The sequence below is a fragment of the Pelobates fuscus genome, chromosome 4 (genome assembly GCF_036172605.1).
Source record: "Pelobates fuscus isolate aPelFus1 chromosome 4, aPelFus1.pri, whole genome shotgun sequence".
In the NCBI taxonomy this organism is placed as follows: Eukaryota; Metazoa; Chordata; class Amphibia; order Anura; family Pelobatidae; genus Pelobates; species Pelobates fuscus.
In genome coordinates this window covers 91,708,677-91,728,457 of record NC_086320.1, presented here as the reverse complement: position 1 = coordinate 91,728,457, position 19,781 = coordinate 91,708,677, and the positions used below count along the sequence as shown (strand labels likewise).

Here is a 19,781-nt window from a genome sequence, read left to right as displayed (position 1 = left end):
TCAGAAAAGGGAGTGGGCTTAGAGTGCTGGGGAATGCTGATTGTTTTATTTCTATTTTCAGTTTTTTTGTTTTCTTTTTTCATCAGAATGAATCAAATAATTTGACATAAACCAGAAGGATTTCACTCAACTCTCATAGCTTTTAGAGACCCCTTAACCCCTTAAGGACCGAGGACGGTTCAGGACCGTCATCGGCATTTTTGCATTGCCGACCGCTGACGGTCCTGAACCGTCCTAACGGTCTTAGTTACTTACCCGATCGCCGTCGTTCCCCCGGCGGCGATCGGCGTTGGTCCCGGTGTGGGGAGACTGCCTGCAGCCCAGACAGTCTCCCCATGGCGGATTAGGACCCCTGGGGCCATGTGATCGCTCAACAGGGCGACCACATGGTCACAATAGGTGTCCATGTGTCTGCCTGCAGGGGGACTGTCTGTGCTGACAGGCAGTCTCCCTGCTAGTGTAAAATCAAAGAAAAAAAATAAAGGTTAAAGTTAATAAATAAAAATAATAATTATATGTGTGTGTGTGTGTATATGTGTGTGTATATATATATATATATATATATATATATATATATATATATATATATATATATATATATATATAATGATATATAGACATATATTATATATATATGTCTATATATCATATATATATATATATATATATAATATGTCATACTAAGTGTATTTTTATATTAATATGTACATATATTAATATAAAAATACACTTATAATTAAAATACACACGTGTATATATATAATAACTATATATATTGTGTGTATATATATTATAAAATACAAATAATAAGTAATTTAAATTAAAAACATTTAAAAATAATAATAAAAATTTAAAAAATTATATCTATATGAAATTTTATTCTAACTGTATTTTGATATTAATATATATTTATATCAAAATACACTTAGAATGAAATTGTATATGTATCTATGTATATATAAATAAATAAAAAGAATACGAACTATACATATGTCCATATACAAAATTACATAAATAATTATATAAATATACACGTAGACTTCAAATATATAAATATGCATATATATTTAAATTCTGTGTGTATTTATGTAATATTTTTACATAATTAAGTAATTTTATTGATTGCAATTTAAGGGACCTGCCTGCCAACCCAGGCCGAAAGTCCAGAGAATTTAATTTGTTAGCACTGTATTTTACCCTGTAACGTTCTACGACACCCTAAAACCTGTACATGGGGGGTACTGTTTTATTCGGGAGACTTCGCTGAACACAAATATTAGTGATTCAAAACCGTAAATCATATCACAGCGATGATATTGTCAGTGAAAGTGACTTTTTTTTATTTTTCACACACAAAAAGCACTTTTACTGATGATATAATTGTTGTGATGCATTTTCCAGTTTTAAAACACTAATATTTGTGTTCAGCAAAGTCTCCTGAGTATAACAGTACCCCCCATGCACAGGTTCTATAGCGTTTTTGAAAGTTACAGGGTCAAATATATGGGTCAAATATTTTTTTTTATTTTTTATAATTCTTTATTTTTATTGAAGCAGTGAGAATGGTACAATCAAGCATTAAACATTTGAATACATTGTTTAGCGTGAGTCGTTCCACTGTTTTTGATAACAAAAGTGTTACAGGTTTAATTTTACACAGGGTACAGTATTTGCAGCGTATTCAACATGTTTTCTACTGTGCTTCTATTTTATTTCTTAACGGGTGGGGGTGAACTTGGGTGGTGATGTTGAAGGGTTCAGTCAGTGGAGGGGGGGGGGGGTAAATTCAGCTTCTGGGTTCTCCTGGTGGTATGCGTATCTGTCTAGTCGGTCCGATTGTGGGTGGTCGCTCTAGGTTTTCTTTGGGTCTGTGGAGGAGTAATTTGTTATCTAGTCTATAGACGCAGTCATTTGGCTTGGGTCCCAGTATGGGTCCTTGACATGCGGTGTCGATGTCTATGGTGCGTTGTGCCTATAGGCTGCAGGCCGCTTGGCCTGCGGTGGTAGTATTGGGGGTTTTGGTAGGTGGGTAGGGGTGGAGTGGGGGACTGGTGCGGTGGGGGGGTGGGGGTAGAAGAGAGAGGAAAAAAAAAAGGAGGGGGGGTGTCCCGGTCAGGGGTCGGTGGTAGGCAGTGTTCTTGTCGTGGTGTGGTGAGTGAGTGTGGTCTTGGTCTATTATGTAGATGTTGCGATTTCGTGGAACCAGGGGTCCCATATTTTGTGGAATTGTGTAATCGTATCATGTACCATCGCGGACAATTCGGCAATTTTTATTGCATCTGAGATTTTCTTCTTGATAATCTCCATGGTCGGTATGTCTGGGCTGCCCCATTTTTCTGCTATTGCCCGTCTGGTCGCTAAGGCTATCCTGGCTACCAGTTTGTTTTGTGCTCTGGGTATGTCGGTGTGTGGTTTGGATAGTAGCCATATCCATGGGTTGAGTGGGATATCTGTGTGTAAGATGCCGGAGGGGTCAAATATTTTTACATTGAAAATGGCCAGGTTGGTTACGTTGCCTTTGAGAGCGTATGGTAGCCGAGGAATGAGAATTACCCCCATGATGGCATACCATTTGCAAAAGAAGACAACCCAATGTATTGCAAATGGTGTATGTCCAGTCTTTTTTAGTAACCACTTAGTCACAAACACTGGCCAAAATTAGCGTTCAATTTAGTTTTTTACTTTTTTCACACACAAACAAATATGAACGCTAACTTTGGCCAGTGTTTGCGACTAAGTGGCTACTAAAAAAAGTCTGGACATACCCCATATTGAATACCCTGGGTTGTCTACTTTAAAAAAAATATGTACATGTGGGGTGGTATTCAGAGATTTATGACAGATAATAGTGTTACAATGTCACTATTGATACATTTTAAAAATGTATGTTTTGAAACCGCAATATCCTACTTGTACTTATAGCCCTATAACATGCAAAAAAATAGCAAAAAGCATGTAAACACTGGGTATTTTTAAACTCAAAACAACATTTTGAATCTATTTAGCAGTTTTTTTCATTCGCTTTTGTAGATGAGTAAAAGATTTTTCACATAAAAGTCAAAAAACATGTATTTTTTTTCTATTTTTCATCATATTTTTTGTAAAGAAAGCCCCTTTTGTCCTGAAAAAAACAATATATAATTTGTATGGGAACAGTAAATGAGAGAGCGGAAAATTACAGCTAAACACAAACCCCACAAAAGTGTAAAAAGATGCCTGGTCGCAAATGTACAACATCGCAAAAACAGTCCGGTCCTTAAGGGGTTAACCCGTTTCAAAGCACCCTTGGTTAAAAACAAACTGGATCATTGGACATCTAAAATGTCTATACATTCTGATCAATGTATATTGAGATTGAACAATATTCTATTCTCATTCTAAATAATTCTTGTAGTGAACCAATCTTGTAGCACCATCTTCCTGACCTTGAGCAATGCGTTCTGACACTTTACTTGATGGTGAGGTATTGGCCTATTTTATCCAGAGTTGTCTAATGAACATTCATCATTCGTTGATGGACTGGTGCATTAAATATCACACTGTAGGGGGGGGGGCGTGGCTTAACGCTCGGCGCAAACTGACGCATGTGAGACTAGCTCCGTTCTGTTTTGGCCTATACAGCGCTAAATCAAGCAACTGTGACCAGCAATAAACCCTCAACTCACCCTCCAGTATGGCTCAAAGCAAGGGGAAGAGGATCCCCGAAAAAAATGATTAAAATGCTTTTTTTTCCGTCTGCAATCAGCCGCCCAAGACTCCGAGCACAGGAGAGCAGAATCAAGATGGCGACAACACGCTGCCGCTGCAGGACTCCCCTGGGAGCAGAGACTTGCCGGTCACACAGAATATTCTACAGGCTTGCCTGGGAGAAATGTCTGACAAACTACTGCACAACCTTAACAAGTCAATCTCAGACCTGAGAAGGGATGTGCAGGAGCTGGGTGACAGAACAGCCCGTATGGAAAACCGCATGGGCGAATTCGCAGACGCACACAATGACATGGCTGATCATGTCCACCACCTGGAACAGGCGCTGGAGTCTTGTCAAAATAAAGTTATGGACCTGGAAGATAGGTCAAGGAGACAGAACATACGGATCAGGGGGATTCCTGAGACAGTGAAGCAGCCAGAAATAGTGGCATACCTCACGACTTTTACCTCACAAATTTTAAAACGCTAGCCCCAGACCTCCCAGCAGACATCTTGCTCATGGACAGAGCACACAGAGTCGCAAAGCCAAGTTTCCTCCCAGCAGAAGCACCGAGAGATGTATTGACCCACCTCCACTACTACCATGCCAAAGAAGCACTGATGAAGGCATCCAGGCATCGCAGTGACCTTCCAGCCAATACTCTTCCATCCAGCTCTATACTGACCTCTCTGCCCAAACTTTAAATAAAAAGGAAGGAATATAAAGAAATAACGGACGCTCTCAGGCACCATGAGGTACCTTACCACTGGGGTCACCCAGTTCGTCTCTTAATACACAAGAATGGGGTTATGAATGTCATCACCTCCCTAGCAGATGGATGGAAATTTCTACAGAAGTGGGGCATACAACCCCAAACCCAGCCGCGTAGTGGCAACGACCCACAACCAAGCAAGCTTCCCACTGAATGGAGAAGAGCCCGCAACTAACATCGGAGCCCTGCGGCCTGGACGGAGGGGTAATGTACTTTGGGACCTAACAAGCAGCTGAAATGGCGTGAGATGCCATATGATACCCGCAACACCCACCGAACCGGGTGACGCGTGAGAATCTAAGAACTGGACCGCTTCAGAGTCGTAAACACGGCCTACCGGTCTCCAGGAAGGTGAATATGTTACAACAACCCCTTATGCTACCCTCGCAACCCCAGCAGCATTCCATAAACACATAGATCACTCTCACCCACGACATGCTCACAGCGCCCACATTGGGGACAAGCAAAACACCGAACACGCCAACCACTGGGACAATTTTGCGGTACAAACTAACCTACGGCTACCACTTGAACTCACACCGCACCTTGGCACGGGCAGATGCGATTGCAGTGGGGGCCTGACGGAGATCAATCAGCCTCATACTATATGGGTGCGCACACTAGGAGACTGCAGAGAACATCCAGGGACAGACGCACTGCCGCCCACGAAGAGCCGCTGCGTCCAGGGAAGTCTGTGGGGAGGTATCACGGGGAAAGTTAATGCTAGTATAATGTACTATAATGTGTTGTTGGGAACTGTAACTATGTATGGGGAATCCTTTCCTAATTCAGTACCTACATGTATAAGATAGGCCCACTTGCAACAACCCTACCCCCCCCCCCCCCATAAGATCCCCAGGGAGGCATATCAGGATTGGGGACTGGGACAAGACCAAACCAATCATAACTAAATAACACAACAATCACAATGCCACCACTTTGGCCCCCCATGCGCCTTAGATAATCGGACCAACGTGCCACATCCTGCTTTGTCCACTGCTATGCTCTAACCCATGCCACACAGAGAGACCTCAATAGGGGCTCCCCCCTGCCCAGGGAACTAAACCGCCTCCCAACCTTACGGGACAAGAAATAGTTGGCACACTACCAGGGTAAAAATAGGGGACACCTAAGATTCCTATGTGTCACGCGGAGAAAAGATGGGTGATGGTGAATATATAAGTATAAATATATATAAAAACAAAAAAAACAGGGGCAATGTATATAGACATATATTCTCTGTATGCTCTGTCATATCGCTGTTTGTACAGTTTCCCCAGTTGCAGGTTGAGAGCTCCCAATGTTATATTACCACATTGTAAGTCAGTTGTACCCACAGGGACCACGGTAGGCCAGTACATCTGCTACCCTCTACCCCACCGCAGGGCCGACAGACGCCGGGTGAAACACTCCAGGACTTCTAATGGTCACAACAAATTGACGATGGGCAATTCCACCACTGTTATTACATTAGAATACCCACGTTCTCAATGGTACCGATATCCGGAACCAAGGCCCACGAATGGGCTATAGTTTTCCCACTCTTATTGTTCATACGCTCACAGTATGACCTTACAGCAATCCCCTACCACACCCCCCATCCATTGCTCTTTCGAGAGACAGCTCCGCCCAATATATACACCCGAAACACCCACCTGAACACCATAGCGACTCTGAGATCCAACAACCGCCAAATGTGGACAGTCCATATTTGTCAGGATCGGGACAGGGATCCAACACGCAGAGTACAAACAGTAGCCAGATACGTATACCGGACCTTAGAATGGCCGGACTAACGTAAGTAGTACACTATAGAATGGTCAAAGACAAGCCGAGGTCGAGGGTAACAGAAGACAGGTAAGCGAGAGACAAGCCGAATCAAGGGTAACAGAGATAAGCAGAGTAAGGTAAACAAGCCGGGTCAAAACCAAAAGGGATAATAGAATACACAAGCACTGAGTGACTAGAACAAGCTAGAACCACGACAGGGCAATGAGCTAATGAAAGAAGCTCTGTTAAATACCCTGTTCAGAGCAGTAACCACGCCTCCAAGGCGTCCTGATTGGTCCTGCAGCAATTGAGTGACAGGTCGTTCCGGAGGAGTGTCCTGATGACAACTTCCTGCCTAGATGCTGTAAAAGGCAGTCACTCCCTCGCGGCCGGCCTTGCATGACCGGATAGACCGTGGGGAAGGGAGCCATCAGGCCGTCTGGATGGAGGAACAGCTAAGTCTCTACCTCTTTCGGAGGTAGAGACCACAGGTACCCTGACAGTACCCCCCTTCTCAGATACGCCCACCGGGCGGAATACACCAGGGCGAGAAGGGAATCTAGAGTGAAACGCCCTGCGGAGACGGGGAGCATGCACCTCCTCCTGAGGTACCCAACTTCTCTCCTCAGGACCATAATCCTTCCAATCGACCAGATATTGCAGTCTCCCCCGGGAGATTCGAGAATCAACGATGGAATTGACCTCATACTCCTCCTGACCCTCCACCTGAACTGAGCGGGGAGGGGCGATCGTGGAGGAGAACCTGTTACATATTAATGGTTTTAGCAAGGAAACATGAAATGAATTAGGAATGCGTAAGGCATTAGGCAACGCTAAACGATACGCAACTGGGTTGATTTGAGACAGTACCCTGTAAGGTCCAATATATCGAGGAGCAAACTTCATAGACGGCACTTTTAACCGAATGTTTCTAGTACTTAACCATACTCTATCGCCTGGAACAAACACCGGTGCTGCCCTTCTACGTTTGTCAGCGTGTCTTTTAACCAGCGTAGAATTGTGCAGAAGGATTTGTCGAGTTTGATCCCACAACTTTCTTAAATTGGCAACATGAACATCCACCGACGGTATCCCTTGAGAAGAAGACTCCGAAGGAAGGATGGAAGGATGAAAGCCATAATTCAAGAAAAAAGGGCTAGAATGCGTAGAATCACAAATGAGATTGTTATGTGCAAACTCCGCCCAAGGAATCAAACCGACCCAATCGTCCTGGTGTTCTGAAACGAAACAACGTAAATATTGTTCAACTTTTTGGTTAGTGCGTTCAGCAGCTCCATTGGACTGAGGATGATAGGCAGAGGAGAAATTCAATTTGATGCCTAGTTGGGAGCAGAATGATCTCCAAAAACGGGAAACAAATTGGGAGCCTCTGTCAGAGACAATTTGGGAAGGTATCCCATTGGTAAGGGAATGAAGTGAGCCATTTTAGTAAATCTGTCTACCACAGTGAGGATGACAGTCTGCTTTTTAGAGATAGGCAAATCAACAATGAAGTCCATTGCCAGGCAGGACCAAGGCTTTTCAGGAACCTCTAAAGGGTGCAGAAATCCGCATGGAAGCGAATGGGGTAGCTTGGTCTTGGTACAAACTTCACATGCCCCGATGAATTCTTTAATATCCTTGCGTAAGTCAGGCCACCAAAAATCTTTAGAGACCAGCGCATAAGTCTTGCGGATGCCAGGATGCCCAGCCACCTTGCTGTTATGGAGACAGCGTAGCACCTCCAGTTGGAGAGCGGCAGGAACGAAGTGTCGATCCCCAGGAGTCTGTTTGGGTGCCAAATGCTGAAACTTCATGATCTCAGAAAGCAATGGAGAGTGAATCCTGAGATTCGTGTTCGCGATGATATTCCCCTTAGGAACTATGGAGGACAGAAGTGGTTCAGTTATAGTGGATGGTTCATATTGACGAGACAAAGCATCGGCTTTAGAGTTCTTAGAACCAGGTCTATACGTAAGAACATAATTAAAGTGAGTGAGGAACAAAGCCCAGCGAGCCTGCCTGGCGGACAAGCGCTTAGCCTCCCCAATATAAGACAAGTTCTTATGATCCGTTAGAATAGTAACAGGGTGTAGTGTCCCTTCCAGTAAATGTCTCCACTCCTTTAAAGCCTTAATGACCGCTAACAGTTCCCTCTCCCCGATGTCATATCTGCTCTCAGGCCCAGAAATTTTTTTAGAGAAGAAACCACCAGGGTGTAACGGTTTATCCACCCCTAACCTTTGAGACAGAACAGCCCCAACTCCTGTCTCAGAAGCATCGACCTCGAGCAAGAAAGGCAGAGTCGTATCAGGATGAACTAGAATGGGAGCTGAGGCAAAAAGTTCCTTGAGAGTCTTAAAAGCAACAAGAGCTTCCTCAGACCAGAACTTAGTATCAGCCCCTTGTTTGGTCATATTGGTAATAGGCGCAATGATAGAGGAGTAACCCTTAATGAAGCGCCTATAGTAGTTGGAAAAACCAATAAACCTTTGGATAGCCTTGAGTCCTTTGGGCAAAGGCCAGTCTAAAATAGATTGGAGTTTACCAGGATCCATTTTAAAACCTTCCCCAGAAATCACGTACCCAAGAAAGTCTACCTGAGACTGATCAAAACTGCACTTCTCCAATTTGCAGTATAGACCATGTTGCAGAAGTTTGTGTAACACCTTTCTGACCTGTCTATGGTGAGTCTCAATCTCCTTAGAGTGTATTAGTATGTCGTCCAGGTAAACAATAACACAATCATGCTGAAACTCCCTAAGTACCTCATTAATCAACTCTTGAAATACTGCAGGAGCATTGCATAGTCCAAATGGCATAACAGTGTATTCGTAATGGCCATACCGGGTATTGAATGCCGTCATCCACTCGTGACCTTGCTGGATTCTCACCAAATTGTAAGCCCCTCTGAGATCTAACTTGGTGAAGATTTTGGAGCCCTTAAGACGATCAAATAACTCGGTAATCAGTGGGATAGGATAGGCATTTCTGACAGTTATTTTATTCAAGCCTCGGTAATCGATACACGGTCTCAGCGTACCATCCTTCTTCTTAATGAAAAAGAACCCCGCCCCGGCCGGAGAAGAAGACCTCCTGATGAATCCCTTTTCTAAATTCTCCTGAATATACTCCTCTAGAACCGAGTTTTCCTGAACAGACAAAGGATATACATGGCCCCTCGGAGGCATAGTCCCGGGTAGAAGCTTAATTTTACAGTCAAATGACCTGTGTGGCGGCAAAGAATCGTCATTCTTCTTGTCAAACACTCCCCTAATTCCCAATCGATAATAGGGTTATGTTCTTTCAACCATAGGTACACCAGAACTATGGGAACGGAAGGAGACGAAATGAGCAGAAGAGATAAATTCTCCACGTGTAGGATACCAACATTTAACTCAATGGGTATGGTCTCACGAAAAATAACAGGGTCTAGTAGTGGTCTACCATCTATGGCCTCAACGGCCAAGGGTGTCTCCCTTAGCTGGGATGGGAAATTGTTTTTACTAGCAAAGGCTTGGTCGATAAAATTCTCAGCAGCACCAGAATCTATCAAAGCCATAGCCCTTACTACTTCCCCCCCGCAAGTTAAGGAAACTGGTAGCAGAAGCCTGTGATCTTTATAATTAGGAGTAGAGGACAAAATAGAAACACCCAAGGCCTGTCCTCTAGAGAGACTTAGGTGCGAGCGTTTCCCGGGCGGTTAGAACAGTTAGAGAGTAAATGACCCTTAGCTCCACAATACATACACAAACCCTCTCTTCTCCTGTACTGTTTTTCCTCCTCAGAGAGGCGGGTATACCCTATCTGCATAGGTTTAGGAAGCAAAGATACCGTGGAGTCAGGACTTGGAAAAGCGGGAGCTAACCTAAAAGAAGGTCTTCGGTTCCTCTCTCGAGTGTTCTGTCTCTCTCTTAAACGTTCATCTATACGAGAGATGAACGAAATTAAATCCTCTAAATTCTCAGGGAGTTCTCTGGTAGCAACCTCGTCAAGGATTACTTCAGATAAGCCATTCAAAAATACATCCATATACGCCTGCTCATTCCCCTTGACCTCTGACGCCAGAGACCTGAACTCTAGTGCATAATCCACCAGTGTTTGGTTCTCCTGTCTCAGACGCAACAGTAATCTGGCTGCATTAACCTTTCTACCTGGAGGGTCAAATGTTCTTCTAAAAGCAGCTACAAAGGCGTTATAGTTATAAACTAATGGGTTATCATTCTCCCATAATGGGTTGGCCCATCTCAGAGCTTTTTCAATAAGTAGGGTGATAATAAATCCTACCTTTGCCCTATCTGTAGGATAAGAGCGAGGTTGCAATTCAAAGTGGATACTAATTTGGTTTAAGAAACCACGACACTTCTCAGGAGACCCACCATAGCGTACTGGGGGGTTAATGCGAGAAGAAGCACCCACTGTGGCTACCTCTAGACCTGAACCGACAGGAGAAACAGGGGTATTACGTATCTCGCCTAGATGCTGTAAAAGGCAGTCACTCCCTCGCGGCCGGCCTTGCATGACCGGATAGACCGTGGGGAAGGGAGCCATCAGGCCGTCTGGATGGAGGAACAGCTAAGTCTCTACCTCTTTCGGAGGTAGAGACCACAGGTACCCTGACAATATTATTACCAAGCGACATGATCTTGCCAAAGACGCTGCCCCGCATTGTGCAGACAGTTACCGCAATACCGACTACTAGCCAAACCCACCTCACACAAAGATCACACGAACTGTATCTAGCGACCCAAGACACTGACCCAAAGCATGAAAATACAAAGCTATAATGTACGAGGGTTGAATACCCCATACAAGCGGCATTGCCTTTTTAGGGACCTCAAGAGGGAACAGCCTGACGTCATATGTCTCCAGGAAACACATTTTAAACTACCACCAACCCTAAAACCGTCCTTATTTCCGTACCAATATCACGCCACATCGGGGAAAACGGTCAAAGGAACGTCAATATTGATTAGTAACACAGTATCATTCCAGCATCACCATTCACAAATAGATAAAGAGGGTAGATACGTGATAATAATATGCACAATCAAGAACACTAAATACACCCTGGCAAATGTATATGCCCCTAGCACAAACCAAAGGGATTTTCTACACAAAATATTATCCATTTTGCGACCAATACAGGAGGGAATATTAGTCCTCTGCGGAGATTTTAACCATATCACAGACCCCACCAGCGACACGACGTCCCAGGCTGTAAGAGCACTTCAGACCAGACAATGCAAAACGTGTGCCTCAAACTATTAGACAACAACAAATTGTATGATGTATGGACAGTCCTCCATCCTCAAGAAAAGGACTATACGTACCACTCAACCACACATAATACATACACCAGGATAGATAGATAGATTTCATATGGAAAGCCTACATTTAGACCAGGTTCTGGACTGCTCTATCGGCCAAATCACGTGGTCGGACCATGCCCCGATTACACTAACCCTCAAAGACAACTATGACAATAAACATAAGAGCCCATGGAGACTCAATGAATCTTAATTGACAGACATGTCCTTCTCCAGCCAAATAGAAGAAGCCATAACAGAATTTTTCACACTCAATGACACAGGAGATACATCCGCTTGCACACTATGGCAAGCACACAAAGCGGTGATTAGAGGTCTCTTACTGAGGCGTGCAACACAATTGAAACAAACTACCCAAGCGCAATGGGTGGAATGGAACAAACAACTAATAGACCTCACAAACAAAAATAAACTGCAACCAACAGAAGCAACACAAAAAAATATAACAGAAGTAGCAGAAAAAATCAGATTACACACATTATAACGCGTAGGTTTTAATGTACGCAAACTCAAAGCCACATACTACGCACAGGGAAACAAAGCAAGCAAATCACTAGCGGCTCGCTTGAAACGAGCTGAAACAAATGCTAAAATATCTCACCTGTGTAAACATGACAACGTAAAAGTAATTTCCCCAATAGACATTAGCAACGCTTTTGCAACCTACTATAATAAACTCTACAATCTGGCGCAGTCCGAACAGGCACACAACCCTACTGATCATGATATACAGTCTTTCCTACATGACATCTCCCTACCCACACTCACTCAAGATCAAATTACCTTACTGCAACAACCAGTCGCCCCCGGAGAAGTAGAGGAAGCCATCCAAACTTTACCCAAACACAAGGCACCAGGCCCGGACGGCTTCACAAACTTGTACTATAAGTCATTCGCAACCACTCTAGCACCACACTTGGCCAACCTCTTTAATGTAGCCACCCAAACCAAATCACTACCGGAAGATCTATTGCTAGCCCACATCATAACACTACCAAAACCGGGGAAACCCCCGACCCACTGCCCGAACTTCAGACCAATCTCCCTCCTCAACACTGATGCTAAACTGTACGCTAAAGTTTATGCGCGACGACTGAGTTCACTACTCCCAACTCTAATTCACGACGACCAAGTGGGATTCGTCGGGGGGAGGCAAGGAACTGACAACACCCGGAAAGTTTTAGATCTAATACACAGCATAAGGAGGAAAGGAATAAGCAGCCTTCTAGTATCCCTAGATGCGGAGAAGGCCTTTGATAGGCTTAATTGGCGCTTCCTAAAAGCAGTTTTGGAGAAATTCGGCTTCCCCTCCTACTTTACTGATACAGTAGCAGCTCTATACAGCTGCCCTGTGGCTAAAGTCCTTAACGCAGGATTCTGCTCTGACAAATTCACCATTTCCAATGGCTCCCGCCAGGGGTGTCCATTATCTCCTCTGCTCTACGTTTTAGCACTAGAGCCACAGGCTGCCAAAATTTGGGCGGAATCAGCAATCCATGGGGTAACGTTACATCAGAAAGAATATAAATTAAGTATTTTTGCAGACGACATATTTCTTACTCTCACTCAACCACACATATCTCTGCCCAATCTCATGCGTCACATCACGGAGTATGGATGAGTTTCATATTATAAATTGAATGTCACCAGAACACAGGCACTAAGCATCAACCTTCCCGAATCACAAAGGACAATCCTTAAAAGCTTGTTTCCTTTAGATTGGAGAGATGATTACCTCACATTCCTGGGAACCAAAATGACAAAAAAAAACATGTCCCTATATAAGATGAACTACCAGCCATTATTAGAAACCTTCAAGACCCTGCTAACCTCCTGGGAGGGGAAATACTTGTCCTGGGTGGGGCGCATAGCAGCCATAAAAATGTCACTATTACCCAACCTCCAATACCTATACAGAACACTACAGATCCCACTACCGACCGAATACACCAAAACACTCACGAAATTACTAACAAACTTCTCATGGCAGAACAAAAAAACAAGAGTAGCGACAACCCTGCTACAAAGACCAATCACCCAGGGTGGCTTATGTCTCCCTGACCTAAAGGCATATCACAAGGCGGCAGCACTGATGATGGTGCCACAATTTCGACAACACCCAATAGCACCTCAATGGTTAAAAATAGAAAACACTTGGGCTCACCCACTGATGCTCCACTCTATTTTATGGACCCCTAGATCACATAGGACGGACACCAGCTACCTCCTACCCAACATATCCTACATATCTGGGACTCCGCCAAAGGTTTGATGGTACGATATCTACCAATGCCATTAGAAACCCCACTGACCACACTAAACCACGTCATACCAGTTATATAATGACAAAGGCTTAAAGCCTTTCCCAGACCTCCAACAAGAATTTAAACTACCACACAGGCTAGTTTTTGCCTACTTGCAAATTAAATCCTATCTAGCCACAAACAAGCCTAGCTCACTGGCCGATACAGGCACTAGGTCAATGACCGAATTTGAACTGGTGTGCACCAACAAAAAAACACCGAAAAAAATAATTTCTCTCAGCTACAAAGCACTGACCCAATCACTGGATCAGAGTAATGACACGCACGTTCAAGCTTGACATAGAGAACTAGGCAAATCCAAATCAAAGGAAGACTGGGCCAAAGCATACTCCACGCACAAAGGGGTCTCGTCATGCGCTTCCCACACAGAGATGCAGTGTAAACTGCTATACCGATGGTACCTAGTACCTGCTAGAATACACCAGATGTGGCCACAGTCCTCCGACTTATGTTGGAGATGCAGCCAAAGTAAGGGCACCATGTTACACGTCTGGTGGACGTGTCCAACTATCACACCCTTCTGGCGGGAGGTACACTCTATCATAACTGATATTATTCAAACACAAATCTCATTAACGCTGGAATTGTGCATACTATTTATACCACCGGAATAACTCCCCAAAGACAAGTGGGCAGTAACATACCATGTCATTGTCTCCGCAGCCATGTGCATTGCTCGGAGGTGGAGGCAGACAACAGCTCCACCGCGAGAAGCCCTCTTGAACCAAATTAAACTAAACTGGGCCTATGAAATGGTTTACGCTCGCCAATATGGCGAAAAGAAGCACATGAACCAAGCACACACTAGGTGGACCAACTTCTTAACGCGATCTACGCAACCAGTCGGGTCTCACAACAGACCAGCCTAAGTAGCGCGGACTAGTCTCCCTTACCAAGTTCCCCCCACCCTTCCATGTCTAAATCCTTATTCCTTACCAACAGTAAAAGGGTGCGATGCTTGAAAAGCAGAGGCAGCTACATAAACAGCCTCTGGCTACCTAGCGATAGGAAGTAAATGCGGTGTGGTGGTCCGTGATGCGCTCCTGGTTAGTCCGCCTTCTCCCGGACTTCTCGGGGAGGGCGGGAAGACTAGGGACTGGTCTCGGATACACTGACTGTATGCAATAATATGATATGTAATGCTGAATCATAATGCCAATTGTGAATCACTTCGAACTGTTACAGACAAATGTTTGATGCATTGTACGTTAATAAATGACAATATTTTCATGATACCCTTCCCTACTTCTCTTCTGTACCCCTATTGGTCAAATTAAAAAAAATATATATCACACTGTAGTAAATTGAACAGTAAAGGTCACAAGACATATACAGCATGTAGCACCTTTCCATAAAAATGCCACTTTATCACTTTTACATTTAAAATACAGTGTTATGTGAAAAAACAAATCTGCTTTTGAATAAGAACAGCACTGCATTAATGTAGGCGCCGAGAAAAGCTGCAAAAAGGCCTGTTAATAATGCATTACTAATTAGCTTCTAATGTTCTTTCGAGGGTCATATTCTTATGTTGGGGATATTTTTAAGACTTGTAGAACTTCCTTTATTTCGCTGGGACGGAAAACACTCTGCAGGAAGCAGAAAACAGATAATGCTCAACGTAAATGTGTCTCTGGCAATGCTTTGTGCTCTTATTATTAAGCATTCAAAATTATTTACCAAAAGTATGAGATGCACTGCGTATATAGAGATGCTGCAGTACCTAGAACCCATCAAGGTACAAATTATACTGAAAGAATAGTCCTACATGAAGTCCTTGGCTTTTTCTATCGATAAGCAAATGTTATGCTTTGTGTGTGTATGTATGTATGTATGTGTGTGTGTGTGTGTGTGTATATATATATATATATATATATATATATATATATATATATATACACACGCTGTTGTGCAAATGGGATAGACAACAGGTGGAAATTATAGGCAATTAGCAAGACACCCCCAATAAAGGAATGGTTCTGCAGGTGGTGACCACAGACCACCTCTCAGTTCCTATGCTTCCTGGCTGTTGTTTTGGTCACATTTGAATTCTGGCGGTGCTTTCACTTTAGTGGTAGCATGAGACGGAGTCTACAACCCACACAAGTGGCTCAGGTAGTGCAGCTCATCCAGGATGGCACATCAATGGGAGCTGTGGCAAGAAGGTTTGCTGTGTCTGTCAGCGTAGTGTCCAGAGCATGGAGGCGCTACCAGGAGACAGGCCAGTACATCAGGAGACGTGGAGGAGGCCGTAGGAGGGCAACAACCCAGCAGCAAGACCGCTACCTCCGCCTTTGTGCAAGGAAGAGCACTGCCAGAGCCCTCCAAAATGACCTCCAGCAGGCCACAAATGTGCATGTGTCTGCTCAAACGGTCAGAAACAGACTCCATGAGGGTGGGATGAGGGCCAGACGTCCACAGGTGGGGGTTGTGCTTACAACCCAACACCTTGCAGGACGTTTGGCATTTGCCAGTGAACACCAAGATTGGCAAATTTGCCATTGGCGCCCTGTGCTCTTCACAGATGAAAGCAGATTCACACTGAGCACATGTGACAGACGTGACAGAGTCTGGAGACGCCGTGGAGAACATTCTGCTGCCTGCAACATCCTCCAGCATGACCGGTTTGGCAGTGGGTCAGTAATGGTGTGGGGTGGCATTTCTTTGGGGGGCCTCACAGCGCTCCATGTGCTCGCCAGAGGTAGCCTGACTGCCATTAGGTACTGAGATGAGATCCTCAGACCCCTTGTAAGAGCATATGGTGGTGCGGTTTGCCCTGGGTTCCTCCTAATGCAAGACAATGCTAGACCTCATGTGGCTGGAGTGTGTCAGCAGTTCCTGCAAGACTAAGGCATTTATGCTATGGACTGGCTCGTCCGTTCCCCAGACCTGAATCCAATTGAGCACATCTGGGACATCATGTCTGGCTCTATCCACCAGGTCATACAGGCGCGTGGAGGCCACACACACTACTGAGCCTCATTTTGACTTGTTTTAAGGACATTACATCAAAGTTGGATAAGCCTGCAGTGTGTTTTTCTACTTTAATTTTGAGTGTGACTCCAAATCCAAACCTCCATGGTTTGAAAAATTTGATTTCCATTTTTAAATTTTTGTGTCATTTTGTTGTCCGCACATTCAACTATGTAAAGAACAAAGTATTTCAGAAGAATAATTCATTCAGATCTTTTTTTTGTTCCCTTTATTTTATTTTTATTTTTTTTAATTCTTTATTTTTGTTCGTGCATGAATTCACATTTAGGTCTGTTACGGCATGATAGCTGTATGAGACAGTTTGTCAACAGGTTGTAAAATAGCATAAAAAAGATATATAGGAAATATATATATTAAGGGACAAAGGTAAGGCAGGTATTACAGTATTGCACCGCAAATATGGCCAAAAATTAAAAGCAGTGAAAATACAAAAGCATGTAAACAAAGGGCCTTCCTCAGTGCTGTATCACTGGAAAATCTTCAGGGTTTAAATACACCTCTTGATATGTTCAAGCTGTTCCGGCTGTGGTTCAGGGATATTGCTGATTGCATCACTTCCGGTTCGGCAAAACCACATGACTTCCGGTTTGACGTGGTCACATGATAGCATTGCGTTCCACCATGCATTCTATACACAGCATGGTGGAAATAGTCTCAGTAAAGTCCATACTAATAGTGGGCACTTGCCCATATGTGCAGATAAACTTAAGGTTAAAAAAGGAGACAAAATATAAAACAGTAAATAAACTGTGAATTAATAACTAATAATAAAAAAAAAGGGGGTATATGTTAATATAATTTGCATGAAAGATAAAACTTAAAATGAAGCAGAATGAATGAATGTCTAGAGGGGAGAGAATGCCCAGTATAATATAATTAATTTTTAAAATTATATCTATATACATATAAGATTTATATAAAAGAGTGTGTGTGTGTGTGTGTGTGTGTGTGTGTGTGTATATATATATATTTTTTTTTCTTTTTTATAAAAAATATCTAATATTTAAATATAAAAAATGGTATAATCATAAAAAATGAACTAATTCAAAGTCTATATTAAGACCTTTTGGGGCACATGGTATCCAAAGTAAAATTCCATTTGCCCTCTATTTTGCTGAGTTCTCGGACATTATCTCTCCTCTCCAGTTAATCTGCTTTTTCCCAATCACCATAAAACGTAAAAGGGAAGTGTCACCATTGTGTTTTTCAAGGAAATGTGCTGATACACTATGTTTGGTGTATCCCATCCGTATGTTCCCCATGTGCTCTATAATGCAGGTTTTTAAACTTATGGTAGTCATACCCACATATTGGAGCCTACAGGGGCACCAGAGGAGATACTCCACATTAGTGGAATGGCAAATATGATAGTTCCGAAAATCCCTGTGTTTTATACCCTCCCCAAAATCCACAAGAACAATAAGAATCCCCCAGGCAGACTGATAGTCGCTGGGGTGAACTCCCTACTGAGTCGGTTGTCTGAGTATATAGACAGATTGTTGCAACCAGTAGTTGCTTCTCAACCCACTTACCTGAAGGATTCTTCCCATCTTATTAGAGAATTGCAACATATAATATGGGAGAAAGGTTACATATTGGTAACCTGTGACGTAAATAGTTTGTACACTATTATCCAGCACGACTTGGGGTGTGAATCGGTGAAACGTTTTGGTATTGATTCATGTTTGTTTAGTGAACCACTGAATTGCTATTCTTAAGAAATAAATTAAATGGTGGTATTTAGGAACACGGAATATATATTGTTTGTTTTTTTCTCTCCCTGCAGAATTTATTGCTCGTAAAATAAAACTCTTCGTGTCGTATATGCCTATAGGGACATAGTTGTCAATTGAACCATTTAGGAAAATGTTTTGTAAAATAATTTGCATGTAAAACTACTTCAGATAATTCAAGGCATTATAGAGCTTGCATTTCCTGATTTCCGTATGGCAAATACGGTCTTTGTAACTGAAAATAGAACATTTTGGCAGCTTGGTTCTGGGCCCTTTTGTAAAATGTAGTCTGACGATTTATACCCATTCATTTTTATTATCATTGTGTTTTAGGTGGCATCCCTGGCAGGTCCTGGTGGACAAGTGGAAATTGAACAGAACTTCCTGAACAAGAAGCTGAAAACAATGACTGTTTACTTTGGAGATCTAATCCGAAAAGTTTAACTGCGTATTCGTCAGGGATAAAAACGGATTATTCTAATCCTGGTTATCTTCTCGAACTGAAGACGACATATTTGCTTCTGTGTTCTATGCAGAAGAACTTAATGTTTTTCCTGTAATCCTGCCTAATTATGGAGATATGATCTGTTGCTGGTATTGTGGAAATATTTTCCTGCTAAATTGTTATCAAGCATCTTTAGTGTTAATGTAATATTTGATCAGCAACTTATAGGGAAATCGTTTCCCCAAATGTGAGACTGTAAGTTGTATATATTTGCCAAATCAGCCTTTTTTTTTTGTTTTGTACAAGCAGTTAACACTTTTGTGGTATATACTGTCAAAACCTTTTAAATGTGCTCATTGTTCGCCATCAGATGCCGTGATATTTAATAATACATTTGGATGATAATAAGGATAGTATATTGAGAAGATCAGCAAAATACAGTCTTGCAAATTGATAGTGCTATTGTAGAAAGTATGCATTTCACAGCAGAAACGGCTCAGCTATTGGAGATATCTCAAATGAACATTTCCTGGACACCTACTAAAGTTTTAATTCTAGTTTTCTTCAAGGTTTAATTTTCACATTTATGTCACAATGGGGGATTATTTACTAAGCAATTGAATTGTGAATTGAAAATCTTATTTGGAAAACTAAATCTCTAATTCTTCTGCGGTTACAGCTATTCTAGTCCGATTTTTTTTAATTATTTTTTTTAGTTCAAT

The 19,781-nt window shown here is 42.8% G+C and overlaps 1 protein-coding gene across 2 annotated transcripts in view; it reads left to right on the top strand.

Moving 5' to 3' along the window:
* Positions 1-19,347, top strand: part of TGS1 (trimethylguanosine synthase 1) — a 53,738-nt gene extending 34,391 nt beyond the window's left edge. For both annotated transcript variants that reach the window (XM_063451384.1, XM_063451385.1), the window contains one exon: positions 18,948-19,347. In XM_063451384.1, the coding sequence (XP_063307454.1) occupies positions 18,948-19,058 (111 nt within the window). In that variant the 3' untranslated portion in view covers positions 19,059-19,347. The remainder of the gene's footprint in view (positions 1-18,947) is intronic.
* The last annotated feature ends 434 nt before the right edge of the window (positions 19,348-19,781 follow it).